This window comes from Mytilus californianus, unplaced genomic scaffold, assembly GCF_021869535.1.
Source record: "Mytilus californianus isolate M0D057914Y unplaced genomic scaffold, xbMytCali1.0.p SCAF_1, whole genome shotgun sequence".
Lineage (NCBI taxonomy): Eukaryota > Metazoa > Mollusca > Bivalvia > Mytilida > Mytilidae > Mytilus > Mytilus californianus.
This window is the reverse complement of record NW_026262581.1, coordinates 97,551,234-97,566,310: the sequence shown is the minus strand read 5'-3', so window position 1 is coordinate 97,566,310 and position 15,077 is coordinate 97,551,234. Positions and strand designations below refer to the sequence as shown.

At 34.3% G+C, this 15,077-nt stretch overlaps 1 protein-coding gene across 1 annotated transcript in view; it reads left to right on the top strand.

The window, feature by feature from the left end:
• LOC127738444 (uncharacterized) overlaps positions 1-15,077 on the top strand; it is a 144,779-nt gene that overhangs the window by 655 nt on the left and 129,047 nt on the right. Inside the window, exons 2-8 of the mRNA XM_052249693.1 lie at positions 1,238-1,405; positions 4,662-4,890; positions 5,229-5,419; positions 10,213-10,315; positions 10,838-11,266; positions 11,640-12,209; positions 14,611-14,868. Of these exons, the coding sequence (XP_052105653.1) occupies positions 4,692-4,890; positions 5,229-5,419; positions 10,213-10,315; positions 10,838-11,266; positions 11,640-12,209; positions 14,611-14,868 (1,750 nt within the window). The 5' untranslated portion in view covers positions 1,238-1,405; positions 4,662-4,691. The remainder of the gene's footprint in view (positions 1-1,237; positions 1,406-4,661; positions 4,891-5,228; positions 5,420-10,212; positions 10,316-10,837; positions 11,267-11,639; positions 12,210-14,610; positions 14,869-15,077) is intronic.

Sequence of the window (15,077 nt, the reverse complement as noted above, 5' to 3'; positions counted from 1 at the left end):
TTTGAGATATTTTTGTCTCACCTTGACGGAGTCAAAAAGCAAGACATAGGTATGCTGTTTCCGGTGTCAGTGTCGTCAACAATGTATTAGTTTGTGATTAGGTCTAGTTTAAGGTGAACCACTAGTGGTTTGTCAATGATATTTGGTATGCAGTTGTATTAGCACTGGCACATCTCATTTCCATGGAGATTATTTGGCCCTGCCCCCTCAGTCATGGTCTATTGACTTTGAAACTTTTGCTTAGTTTACATGTATTAGTTTGTGATTAGGTCAGTTTATGGGGAACCACTAGTGGTAAGTCAATGATATTTGGTATGCAGTTGTATAAGCATTGGCATATCTCATTTCCATGGAGATTATTTAGCTCCGCTCCCTCAGTCATGTGTTAGTTTGTGATTAGATCAGATTAAGATGAACCGCTAATGTTAATTCAATGATATTTGGTATGCAAATTTATTGGCATTTGCAAGTCTCGTTTCCATGGAGATTATATAGCCCTACCCCCTCATCATGGTTCATTGACTTTGAAACTTTTACATAGTTTACAAGTCAATGTTTGTGTTTAGGTTTGTTGAAAGTGAACGACTTATGATAAGTCTTCGGTATTTGGTATGCAGTTGTATTAGCATTGGCACATCTCATTTACATGGAGATTGTTTTGCCATGTACCTTCAGTCATGGTTCATTGACTTTGAATATTTGCATAACTTACATGTTAAAGTATTGCTATTTTAATTTCAACATTTGCATTATCAAAAGTACAAAAAGGCGAGACATATCTCTGTGTTAACAGTTTATTAAATTTGTAGAACTCTTCCACTAAATATATACAGGAAACACATTTGTTAATCTTCTATTATGGTCCATTGTGAAATATTCACAATAATAAATGCACACACAAGAATTTTGAAAATGCAATATAGTATTTCTTGCTTGTTAAGAAATTCCAGGGGACTATGCCAGACTGGACTATGATTTTAGTTCATTACTTTTGCTTGATACAAACTTTCTTAAAATGTGCTGATATATAAGGACCATTCTTTAAATTAATATACAGATATATAGTAGGGAGACACTTTTTTATTTACCTCCACTATACATAAAATTATGATTGCTATTAACTTATTTTGTTCTTTTTGATGATTTATAAGCAAACACTACCAATTCATTTTATGCCTATCCCCACTCCCTGTATTTTTTTTCCCAAAATATTATCAGCTTTGTTTTATCATTCCAGATATACATCCATTTGCAAGCTACCTCTACCTATGCAGGCCTAGCTGAATTTGAGATTTATCTAAGTGAGAATCCTAGTTCAAATCAACAGGATGTTTATTCAAACTCACCTGGAGCTGGCTATATTATTCACAGTCAAGACCAGAAATCTGTGTATGAATTTGAAAAGGTATAGTAAAGGTGTAAATATGTAAGGAAGAAAATAAATGGGTTTTGACAATGAGACATCAATGAAACTTGGATATTCTTGGGTTGTTTGGAGTTTATTAGCTCACCTGACCCGAAGGGTCAAGTGAGCTTTTCTCATCACTTGGCGTCCGTCGTCCATCGTCCGTCGTCGTCGGCGGCGGCGGCGGCGTCGTCGTCCGTCGTCGTTAGCTTTTTACAAAAATCTTCTCCTCTGAAACAACTGGGCCAAATTTAACCAAACTTGGCCACAATCATCATTAGGGTATCTAGTTTAAAAAATGTGTCCGATGACCCCGCCAATCAACCAAGATGGCCGCCATGGCTAAAAATAGAACATAGGGGTAAAATGTAGATTTTGGCTTATATCTCTAAAACCAAAGCATTAAGAGGAAATCTGACAAAGGGTAAAACTGATTATCAGGTCAAGATCTATCTGCCCTGAAATTTTCAGACAAATCTGACAACCTGTTGTTGGGTTGCTGCCCCTGAATTGGTAATTTTAAGGAAATTTTGCAGTTTTTGGTTATTATCTTGAATATTATTATAGATAGAGATAAACTGTAAACAGTAATAATGTTCAGCAAAGTAAGATCTACAAATAAGTTGTCATGACCAAAATTGTCAGTCGACCCCTTTAGGAGTTATTGCCTTTAATAATCAATTTTTAACAATTTTTTGTGAATTTTTGTAATCTTTTACAAAAATCTTCTTCTCTGAAACTACTGATACAAATTTAACCATACTTGGCCATAATCATTATTAGGTATCTAGTTTAAAAAATTTGTCCGATGACCCCGCCAACCAACCAAGATGGCCGCCATGGCTAAAAATAGAACATAGGGGTAAAATGCAGTTTTTGGTTTATATCTCTGAAACTAAAGCATTTAGAGCAAATCTGACAGGTGGCAAAATTGTTCATCAGATTTAGATTTATCTGCCCTGAAATTTTCAGACAAATCCGACGACCCGTTGTTGGGTTGCTGACCCTGAGTTAGTAATTTTACAAAAATTTTGCAGTTTTTTGTTATTATCTTAGATATCATTATAATATCTAACATGTCTAATATCTAATACTATTAATTATGATTTTAACCTTATTTTACATGATTTCCAAAGCATCAGTAAATACAGGTGAGCGACACAGGCTCTTGAGAGCCTCTAGTTTTATGTAGGAAGCGTACATTGCAACAGTAAATAATTAGGGCCCCGCTGAATGGCGGGTCGCCCTATAGTGATCAGTCCGTCCGTCTGTCTGTCCGTCCGTAACAAATTGTGTCCCCTCTATATCTAGAGAACCATTATGATTTCATACTTTATACTTGACATGTATATTAACCAACACCAGAGGGGGTGTCATAATGTTTGAACAACTTCCTAGGTCAAAGGTCAAGGTCAAAAACTGGTTTCAGTTGACAACCCCATGTCCTATGGTAAAGATCGTGTCCACTCTATATCTTGAGAACCTTTATGATTTCAAAGTTTATACTTGACATGTATATTAACCAACACCAGAGGGTGTGTCATAATGTATGTACAACTTCCTAGGTCAAAGGTCAAGGTCAAAAAATTTGGTTTCAGATGACAACCCCATGTCCTATGGTAAAGATACCAATTTTTTACCACACGTTATTCACAGTGGGGCCCACAGAGATGGCTCCCATCTCAATGATGTCTAGTTAATTATGAAAACATTCAACAGAATTGGCTGTCGTTAATATTGTATCTGGATACCTGTACCAATAATTCACAAACTTTACGTAATGTAAATGTAATTTTTTGGCAATTAAACATTGAGATGCAGACCTGCCAACTTTTGAAAATCCCCATGGGGGATTTAGTGTGCAACCAGATTTTTAAGGGTTACAATTTTTGCGGCATTTCTGTGTGCACTGTTTTTTATACTCTTGAAATAGTCTCATATCTCTTCTTTTTTCTTATGGTATACTGATGATGAGCTAATAAGCCTTGATTTCATTTATTTGCATGATTTTTACTTATTAATTGGCAAAATAACTTAAGAATAGAGAAAAATGGCCCCAAAAATAAAGGATACACAGTGAAGACCCCCCTTTTCCCCCTCCAAAGACCTTCTTATCTTTCCACCATGACTCAAAAGACCTAAACCTAAATGTCCTAAAGTTAGAAGGATGAAGACAGATCTTGTGTTAGTCTATATCAGTATTAATGAGAAAATGGCTAAAATTTGAGTTATCTTTCTTTGTGTTCAGAGGTCCTCCTACCGACAGAGGCTTATACACAGTAGAAGTGAATACAATATGGCGTCGATTTTAATTCAGAACTCGACAGAAACACGTCTGATTTTAAAAATTTTATGACAACTGACCGATACTATTTATAAATTAATTAATTTTGAGGATCGTTATGACCCATCAAATAAGCGGATTACCTGTAACAACAGGTTATGACACCTGGTGTGACCGTTGATTAGCTTGGGGTCGTAAAGTTATGAATATGTCGCCAGGTAAAATTAAGATTTATAGAAATTGATCAGAAAAACTTCAAAATCGGTAACCAATATTTTTTTTTCAGGAATATTTTGTGAAAATCGGGATTTTGAATTGTTTTACAATCCCGATATTGGGATTTGGGTTGAGGCATGAAAATCGGGATGATACCGCCAAAAGCGGGATAGTTGGCAGGTCTGTCGATGGTTAATAAGATGGCATCTAGACTAAAATAAACATGAAATGTTAATACATATTATCGAGCCCAGACTTTTTATAATTTGGATAAACATTTTAGTATGTTATTAATCAAATATGAGAATTTGAGCAAAATTGGTGAACATGAATTAGACAGCCAATGCCCCTTTAAGGGATTGATATATTTAAGGTATATTTTAATAATTTAATTTTTGATGTAACACATCTTCTGATTGGCTGAAATATTTTTGTCTATCAGCTCATAGACATAATTTTGTCATGTGACTGTGACGTCATCAACATTTTTTTATGATTTACTCCTTAAAAATTGAATTTAGAATTGAATTATAAGGAAGGACTGTAATATTTTTTCTGTATATTCGAAATAACCTCATAATTGTGGTGCACACTTTTAAATAAACCACTATGCTGGTAATTCAGTGTGCACCACATTTTTGAGGTTATTTCTTCATAGACAGAAAAAATATTGCAGTCATTCCTTAAATAAAAACTGTCAACCTTAATTTTTTCAGTATATACATCAAGTCAAATCCAAACATGATTATTTTGTAGTTGACAATTAAAGGTGGTGGCTCTCTTGAGATGTCTGATGACAATGCAGCATTGTTTGTACATGATGTCAGTGGTGACAACACAGGCAGAGTGACTGTTAGACCGAGTCAAAGCTTTAAAACTGACCTAGATAGAGCTTTGATGGAATTCAGTGTGCTTACACAGAGAAATTCAGAACTCCAACTTCCGCCATCTATAGATTGTAGACATATAGATCTGTACATCAAAGGTGTGTACTCCTCATTCAGTTTCTTCATCCATAAACAGTTAACATACAGGCTTGTTCATCAATGGTGTGTATCACCATCATTTACTTTCCCTCCATAAATCATTCACATACAAATCTGTACTTTTATGATTTTCTATTCCTTGCTCTCAAACTTCCACCAACCATTTTGGCCTGTATACTTGTAGATCAATACTATGTTAACTCAATTTTTTTTTTACGTCTTATTTATTTTACTTTGATTATTCTGAATACTGTTTGTTTATCCACATCTTTGTTTCCTTTTTATAACTCAATGGATTTCAATGAAACTTTGAGAGAAACTTTGTTCTTTATTTAAGGACATTTTGAAATGATGGACAACGTGACTGTTAATGCTAACTGTAGCCTAACAATCGACCACTATCAGCCCACAACTAATACCATTGATCACCTTGATATAAAAACATTTGGAAAAGTGAATGTGGTGACAGACAGTGAGGCTTTAACAACATTAAAGGGGACCACTCTTACTGTCAGGAGTGGATCTAAGGTAATTGCTGATATGCTTTGCCATTTTACAAATAAATTTTGTGTTTTTGTTATAAGGAAATTCACAAAATGGGAACAGGGAGTTAATGACCTAGCCTAAAATAAAAGTTTTTGAAAAAAAAGAAATAATTATACCCCCACTTTACAAAAGTGGGGGTATACTGTTTTACCTCTGTCTGTCCTTCCGTCTGTCCCATGAATCTCAGGAACTACATCATAAGGATTTCTGAAATTTGGTTTCAGGGTTTATATAAGTCAGCTATACCGTGTGATGCGTTTTCAGATTCATCACTCAACAACTTCCTGTTTACCAAACACTTACATCATTTTACACATGACATCCAAGTAGTTGAAAATTTTTCGTCACATTTATTTCAGGAACTACATTACAAGGATTTCTGAAATTTGGTTTCAGGGTTTATATGAGTCAGCTATACCGTGTGATGCATTTTCAGATTCATCACTCAACAACTTCCTGTTTACCAAACACTTACATTTGGGCAGAGGTATCATCAGTGAGCAGTAGCTCACAGTTTCACTTGTTTATATTTGTCAGATGATTTAGAAATTTAGAATTCTTATGTATTCAAAATGCATGTAGGATATTAATAAAATGTTGATGCCTATTTTCATGGTGCATTGGATGTAAAAACTCTAGACAGGAAAGAAAATACACAAAAGTTCTTAAATAGTAACTGTTTTTAGAAAATGACGCAGTCAATTTTCTTTTACCATTGACCAGACTTCCAACCCGCATTCGGAACTCGGTTCCGTATTTTACATACTTAAAGTGAATGTTACTTGCTCATACATTGGTAAAAGAAAGACAACTCCAGCGTTGCAAATGTACATTTTTAAAAATATAACAGATGGTGTTGTCTCCCTTCAATATGTCTTGTTGTGGACAAAATGGCGGTCATTAACCTTCGTGACCGTCGGACAATTTTCAATCATATTGTTGGAAATACAACTGGAACAGAATTAAATTTGTAATTTTCATTCTTTAATTTCTTATCCTGTAATACCTGCCAACTTGCACGATTCAGGCGTGAAATACTCGATTTTGACCCCTTGTCACGATTGCACGATAGTGATCGTGTAAAAACCTCTAAACCACGATTTTGTTAAATTCTACTGTTCTCAATTTCGAACTTTGCTCAAACTTTTCCCTAGGGAGACAACTGTGATCAGCCAATCAAAATAGTTGTTTCTCCTGATCTTTGGGTATTGTAAACTGCAAATGTGCTAAATTTTGAACTTGTTAGGAACTCAGAATATTGTCGAAATCGTGATCATGGCAGACCAATTTTCAATTACAAGAAGGTTCTTACACAGCTTAAGAAGTAAATCATGACTGATTGACAAATTTCAAAGATACAGTTCAACCATAAACATAATAAACAGTAGCTAATGAACAAATTTTACACTTATGGTAACAGATCAGGACATGTTGTCATTCTTGAAATTAAATTACCAAATCAATTAAAGTGCAATGTTCTATCTTTTAATTTTCACAAGGAATCAGATATATTTCCTTCTTTGTGCATATTTTTATATTTGAAAAGTCAGCAATCACTTTAGTATTCCTGTGACCAATAATCTGATAATCCACCTTTAAGGTTCATCTAATATACACCATGAAATTTTCCCTGAATGCAGACAAAACTGTGTAATTCTAATAGTTTTAAATCCTGGCAGCACCTGGCTGCATCTGGCCACAACTCCTCTTTTTCCTGTGGTACCTGAAAACAATAAACCGGTTTGGTACATTGTTGAGGTCTATCTGAAAGTGACTTATAACTGCCAACAGCCACATTATTTGGACTCTGGTAGATAGTACATCAGACTGTTATCTCATTGGCAATCACACCCCATCTCCTTATTTTATTACGGGTCAATTATTTGAAATAAATGACTACGGTACTAAACATTAAATCATTTGAAAAAAAATAATTTTGCAATAATTTATGTTGTCATTTTAAGATTTCAGTGTAAGCTTGCTTACTACAGGCTCTTCACAATGAAATTAAGTTGTATAAATGGTGTCACTTTGTTTGTAATTGTGAAACTAGTATAACAATACTATTGTCTAAATCTACAGAAATTGATCATGTTTAGGTAACTGAAATAACAATGTGATTATGTCACTAGGTCACCTGTAACTTATCTCTTGAATAAGGACTCTGTTGGGTATAAGAGCTTTCTTACTACAGGCTCTTCATAATCATTTTGTTAAATAATTCTACAAATAAGGGAAACAAATTCACATATTACTTTGAATGTTGTAGATTGTTCAGGTAGTCTTGAGCTATTTCTTTGTACAGCAGAACAACTAGTAGTTATTTTCACTTCACACACATATATATATATATCTTGACAAGCAAATAAAAACGCTATAGATTGTGGAAACAATTCATATCTATTCTATCAGTCACCCTATCTACCATAAACTGAAACGTCGCCTAAGATTCAGTAGGTAAATTAAGTAAAAATCAAGACTTGCATCAAAAATATCCCAATATGAGAGACAATGGCGTCATTTTTACTTAGAGCTTTCAGCTCTTTGATTAAAGGCAGTGCCTTAATGCCTTTCATGGTATCAGGCAATAGACATTTTGTTTCTACATGGGGGGTAAATATGTCACCATTGAAATCACGAAAAGTGGAATTCCTTCTTCTTCTATTTGTGATATTCTGTGTTTTTTATTGTAATTCATTGACATTGTGAAGTAAAGAATCGAATGGTGTTTTTTGTAAGTTTTAAAAATTTACAATAGAGTTGCATTTTGCATTATGAGCAGTCAACCGATTGACATACTGATATTCTTAAAAATCCGTGTGAAAGAGTTCAGGTTTATTTTGAGTGGTATTTTAATCTTTAGTTACTTTTTAATATCGTTTCAGTCGTTGATATAACAATGAAAAGTCAACTTATCTATGCTTAGTTGCCACATGTCAATAATAACTCAGTTTTCTCGGGAATCCAATTATTTTTTTCTTTTTCTCATCACTGCCATCAGAACATTTGGTACATTGAATATTACCGAAATCGGCCTAACATGTCCAATGCTAAATTTAAAACAAGTGATAATAATTTGATAGAACAATCAGCAGGTGATCAAATAATATTAATTATTCGATACAGCTTCTGTTTATGGCACACACCAAGGATGCTTAAAGGTAAATACTGGCATTAATAGAAATGTGGAATGTTGTCAAAACTTTGACAAAAGTCGATTGGAAGTTTTTGATGCCGAAAAAAACAATTAATAAAGTTTCAACTCGTCAAAGAAGTACTTACTATTTCACACTCCAATGCGGACATTAAAGAACCTTCAGCATGATTGAGAAGTTCTTAACTGATAGCAGGGTCAACAATGACTCAAAGACAATACACATCCTCCCCAGGCACTGTGTTTTGATTATCAACCCCACAAACTGTTACAAGGATCAGGATTACTTTAGCAAGATGGGGAGGATCCTCTTAAATGTGTTAAGCCATATTCAACTGATTTTTATAGTTTGTTCTTATGTTGTGCTGTTACATCACTGTCCCAGGGTAAGGGAGGGTTGAGTGCTGACAAACATGTTTAACCCGGCCACATTCTTTATGTGTCTGTCCTAAGTCAGGAGCCTGTAGTACAGTGGTTGTCGTTGGTACATGTCTGTCATACTTGTTTTTCATAAATTGTTTTGTTTTAAATAAGGCCGTTAGTAATCTCAATTGGATTGTTTCATATTTTTCATGTCAGGGCCTTTTATAGCCGACTATACGGTATTGGTTTTTCTCATTGATGAAGGACATAATTTCTTACATCCACTTCATTTGAACTTGGTTGGATAGTTGTCTCATTGGCAATCATACTGCATCTCCTTATTTTTATATTACATACATGACGTAACAAAAATATGGTAGTATCATGCTTTCTCAGAGTTGTACATAGAAAATCACAAACAATAATTGGTGGCCTGACATGGTCATTTCTTGGATTTATACTTGGAATTATTTAATTTTTTGCTCGGAATAATTTTTTGAACAAAAACTATCTCTGGGAAAGAGTGGACACTTAGAACTCATGCATCATTATAACTCAATGTTTTTGAGATAAATTCACACCAAACCATCATGATGAACTGGAATGTTTTTTTTTTAAACTCAATGTGAATAACCACAAATGGTGAAAATTAAAATTAACCCTAAATATTCAATTGCACTTTGTTGAATATAAAACAAAAAATCAATTTGTTTGTAGAAAAAGTCAATCCTAAGTTACTCTGTAGACGATAAAATTTTATATTGAAAGATATTTGTACATTAATATACTCATACAATATTAAATATGTTCTTTGGATTTGGAAATGCAATGTAGAATTATCATTTCCATGCCATAATAATTGAAAAATGTCTAAATATCTGATGTTGTTAGCCTTTCCTGAAAAGTAATATGTTTGATTATAATCAACCCGGGCTATAAATTCATAAATCCTGTAGGTAACTGCCTTTTCAGCACATTCACGCTTTGATTTATTAAGGATTTCAATTGTTAGTTTTAATTGCAAGAAAATTGAAGCAGGTTTTTGAAGTTAACACCTATGATAAAGAAACTTTTAAATGAAATGTTATTTTGGCCATCTTAGAAATCAAATTGGTAGGTGATTAACAGTCTAATAAGAAAATCTTAGATTTCATGATCATTGTTTTAAGAAATATTGGAATCAATACAACTAAGGTTTTGTTTTGTATGATTAGAATTAGTACTGTTTAATGATTAAAGTTGTTTTATTATCTTCCAGCTATTCTCCAATGATCTGAAATTAACCTACACCAATATTACAATAGAACCATATGGAGAGCTGACAGTAGATGAGGGTGTACCAGAGTTTGAAAGGGAAATAGGTTTGTGTTGAATTTTTTATTTTAAACTAATATGTGTGTATTTATATATAGTAAAATAGTATTATACTTGGGGTACCAGCTTTGTAGATATGTTGTTTGATTTTTAATTTCCAGGGAAATTTATATTTTCTGTTTATTTTTAATGCCGAAGTCTGAAAACATGAAAAAAGAATGAAACAAGGGAGTTCTTAAAAAATCACAAATTTGGAATTTTTGGATACAAAGTAGCTGAGTATAAAACTATTGTTTAGACTTGGTACAGCCTGCCTTTAAAATTATTTGTACATATTTAAAAATTGTTAAATTATTTGAAAATTTGAGCTCTGTTTAGTGGAGAGAGTATCTGTAAATACATTTATGTAGATTTTAAAGTTGCTGTATGAATAAACAGTTTGCTGAGAGTCTTGAATCTTATAAAATCATAAAGTAAAGTCTGGTAATTTCATGTGTACAGTTGTTCAAAAGGAAAATGAAAATATTTAATACTTATATATTTGATATAAACAAGATGATAATTTCCAGGAATTGGTAAAGGCTCCTCCAGCACAACAGGAAGTTCAGGTGGTGGCCATGGTGGTAATGGAGGTCAAGGTCAAGGCCAGAATGTAGTTGGTGCAGGTCATGGGTCATATCTACAACCAACAACCTTTGGAAAGGATGGCGGACATTCCATGTTCCCTCACATAGGTGGTAGGGGAGGTGGTAGACTGGAGGTAAATGTCAGCCATACTTTAACAATGGATGGATTCCTCACTGCCAAAGGAGGTAACTGGAAGTCTTACCGCGCTGGTGGTGGAAGTGGAGGCAGTATATTCATCTACACATGGACTATAGATGGAGATGGGACCATTGACTCTTCAGGAGGAAATGGCTATGATGGTAGTCAGTATAATGGAGGAGGAGGAGGGGGTGGTCGTGTGGCTCTCTACTATGTGTATGATTTCTTTGTTGGTAAGTTGCATCATAAATTGGTGTACGCATGAAAAAGTATTAAATGCAGTAAATGAATTCTAAATCATTAAATGTTAAAACAAATAAGGGACGTAGCATCAGTTTCTTTTTCATTGGCAAATTGAAAAAAAATATGTAGAAAAATACTTATTTAAAGTGAGTTGAACTTTTACCTGCATATTTTGTGTTTATCTTATAATCTGAAGGGAATATGGCTGTGACTTCAGAAGTTTTACTCTGGGTTAAGTTGGCTTCTGTATGAATTACTAGTTATTTATTGTTTCTAGATAAAAATGTAATCCTTTTGTACCAAGTTTTTTTATACATCTTCTTTACATTCCATTTGTTCATAATGTTTTTAATCAATTTATAGGCACATTTAAGTCAGTTGGTGGGACAAGTGGTAGTGGTGGAGAAAATGGAGGACCTGGTACTATATATGTTCACAAATTACCAATAGAAAACCAAGACATGGCAAAGTTTGTGTCCAACAGGACACTTTTTGTGGACAACCATGGCAGAGCTCCTAGAAACCCTCTAAGAAACCTGACAGAAGTGTACAATAACTTCACACTAGGTGGTGGTGTAGCCTGGATCATTCCAGTGAATTACCCAGACTTTGTTATCGAGACCAAGAATGACACACAAATTGTTCTGGAAGAACTTCAAATCTATCGTCAGGCCCAGCTTGCTTTGCTGAAACCGTCTGACACAAAGTCTAGGATAGATCTACTTATAGAGGCTATAGATGGAGACAGGACAGGTCATGTCCACATAGGATACAACCAATCCTTATATATTGGTACTGGAAAACTACCCAATGATTTGTCAGTTTATCATGGAGGTGAAGTAACTCTACAAGGTGAACTTAGAGTGGCAGGAGTTGATGTCATGATAGAAGGAGTTATGAAAAATGTAGAAAACTTAACGGTTGTTGATGAAGGTAAGCTATATCATTCTTTCTCAATTTTGTTCAGGTCTAATGTTGAGTGCTTTTCATTACTAGTGATAATCTTTTGGATCACCATGTGAGTGTTCCTGTTCATGATCAATTGTAAATGTTTCCACTGTTGACCTAGATACCTTTCTAAGATGAACAAAATATTCTGCCCCAAAAAGTTTAGTTTAGGCAAGTTTTACTGTATTTGGTATTTTGTGACGATAGCAAAAAAAATGTCCTGAATGATAAATTGAATTTCAGTACAAAATAAATGGAATCAAAGCTTATTGTCTTTTATACAAAAAAAAGAGAGACATAAAGACACAATTTCATATCATTATTCTCTGGTTCTCAGTACTACTGAACAGCAGTACTTCTTATCGGTGTTCCCACTGTCTATATCACTCTGCTCAGCTCTTCATAAAATTGCATATCACGGCTTTGTGACATCAAATATGTTGACCTGGCCTTAATAACTTTGACCCAGAGATGTCACAGACGTCATAATAAATGAACCGATGTTGATAAGTTTGACCAGAACTTATCACGTCATCTCCTGGTTTGCTGGTGAAACAAAGAAAAACACTTGTTTCTATAATGCAAATACACCAAAATTAATACAATAGATTATCAGGTTGTCTGCATATTGATATTGTACAATATCAGCTGCCTGACACAATATGAAGGCTATTTGAACTTGTACGCTGCGCTCACTTGACAAAAAAATCATGTTCTGACTCCTAGCTGATATTTTACAATATTGATATGCAGACAACCTGATCATTGCTACATATTTGGTCAGCAGTTTGACATTAATGACTTGTAAAGTATGAATGATTTTAATCAGGCACCTCCTTCCTGTTTGCTGATACGTTGAATTTTCAATATATTGAATGAACATCAATGTTATGTCCCACATTTCTCCAGAACTGGTATTATTAAACACACTGACATGATATTTGGTCTGCAGCTTCACAGTGATGATTTGTAAAGTGTAGGCATTTTCAGATCTGTCAAACACATACTGCTTGCTTTCACAATTATAAGTGTGTATGCTTAGCATGACAATGAATGTAACTGCTTGCAATTGTTTGTAATATTATACAGCCATACAAGTTGGAAAATCAACTATATGGACAAGATTTTAAATTTAATTTGTTTTAAGCACAAAATATTAATTGAAGCATGAAGACAGATTGTCAGTTTAACAGAAGGTAGAAGAGAAATCAGATGCTTTTTATATGACCGCAAAAACATTTTTGTGGTCGTATATTGGTATGACGTTGTCATCGTCGTCCGAAGACACATTGGTTTTCACACTCTAACTTTAGTTTAAGTAAATGGATCTCTATGAAATTTTACCATAAGGTTCAATACCACAAAAGGAAGGTTGGGATTGATTTTGGGGGTTATGGTACCAACAGTTAAGGAATTAGGGGCCAAAAAGGGGCTATAAATAAGCATTTTTTCTAGTTTCCAGACAATAACTTGTGTTCAAGTGTATGGATCTCTCTGAAATTGTACTGCAAGGTACCATACCATAACAGGAAGGCTGGGATTGATTTTGGGGGTAATTGCCCCAAAATTTTAGGAATTAGGGGCCAAAAAAGGGGCAAAAAACAAGCATGTTTTCTAGTTTCATGACAATAAGTTGTGTGTAAGAGTATGGATCTCTCTGAAATTGTACTACAAGGTTCCATATCACAAAGGGAAAGCTGGAATTGAGTTTGGGGGTAATTGCCCAAAACGTTTAGGAATAAGGGGCCAAAAATAAGCATTTTTTCTAGTTTCCAGACAATAACTTGTGTTCAAGTGTATGGATCTCTCTGAAATTGTACTGCAAGGTACCATACCATAACGGAAAGGCTGGGATTGATTTTGGGGGTAATTGCCTCAAAATTTTAGGAATTAGGGGCCAAAAAGGGGCAAAAAACAAGCATTTTTTCTAGTTTCATGACAATAACTTGTGTTCAAGTGTATGGATCTCTCAGAAATTGTACTGCAAGGTACCATAACACAAAGGGAAGGCTGGGATTGAGTTTTGGGGTGGTGAATCATAAGGGGGTTCAAAAAATTTGGGGGGGGGGATTTTTTTTTCCTTTTTTTTTCTTTAAAATTTTCCATTTTAAATTGGTTATTTCTGATTTATATATAAAAGCAAATAATAAAGATATGATTTGAATAGGTAAATTAAAAAAAATTAAGTTCTTAGACCACATTCATTCTGTGTCAGGTACCTATGCTGTGTCAAATATTTAATCACAATCCAAATTCAGTGCTGTATCAAGCTTGATTGTTGTGTCCATACTTGTCCCAACTGTTCAGGGTTCGACCTCTGCGGTCGTATCAAGCTGCGCCCAGCGGAGCATTTTATTTTATTTATATATTTTTTTATAAATTTCAGGTATACTGAGAATTAATGAAATGTGGGACACATCTAACAAGAGAGTTGATGAAATCATATTTAAAGCATTCAACATCCGTAACCGTGGCTACATGTACATGGACAACAATTTGGAAAAGCATATCCTGACTGGAGAGGAGGTCAGGGTTTATCCTGGTGGATTACTTAATGCTAAAAACCTTCAGATAAATGCACACACAGTCACCATAGATGTCATGGGTGAAGTAAGGGCAGATGATAATGGATACTGTGAAGGAGGTTTGTATTCAATCTGTATAACTATTGATGTCATGGGTGAAGTTAAGGCATGACTTTATCAGATGACAATAAGAATACTAAAAATCCAGGCTGAAAAAAAGGCGTAGGTACTTTAATTCAGTCACAGACCCGCGATGTTGCGGGTGTGTTCTCGTTATAACTAAAGATTTCGTCAGTGATTGTGGATTTGTTTTTTCACAATATTAAAT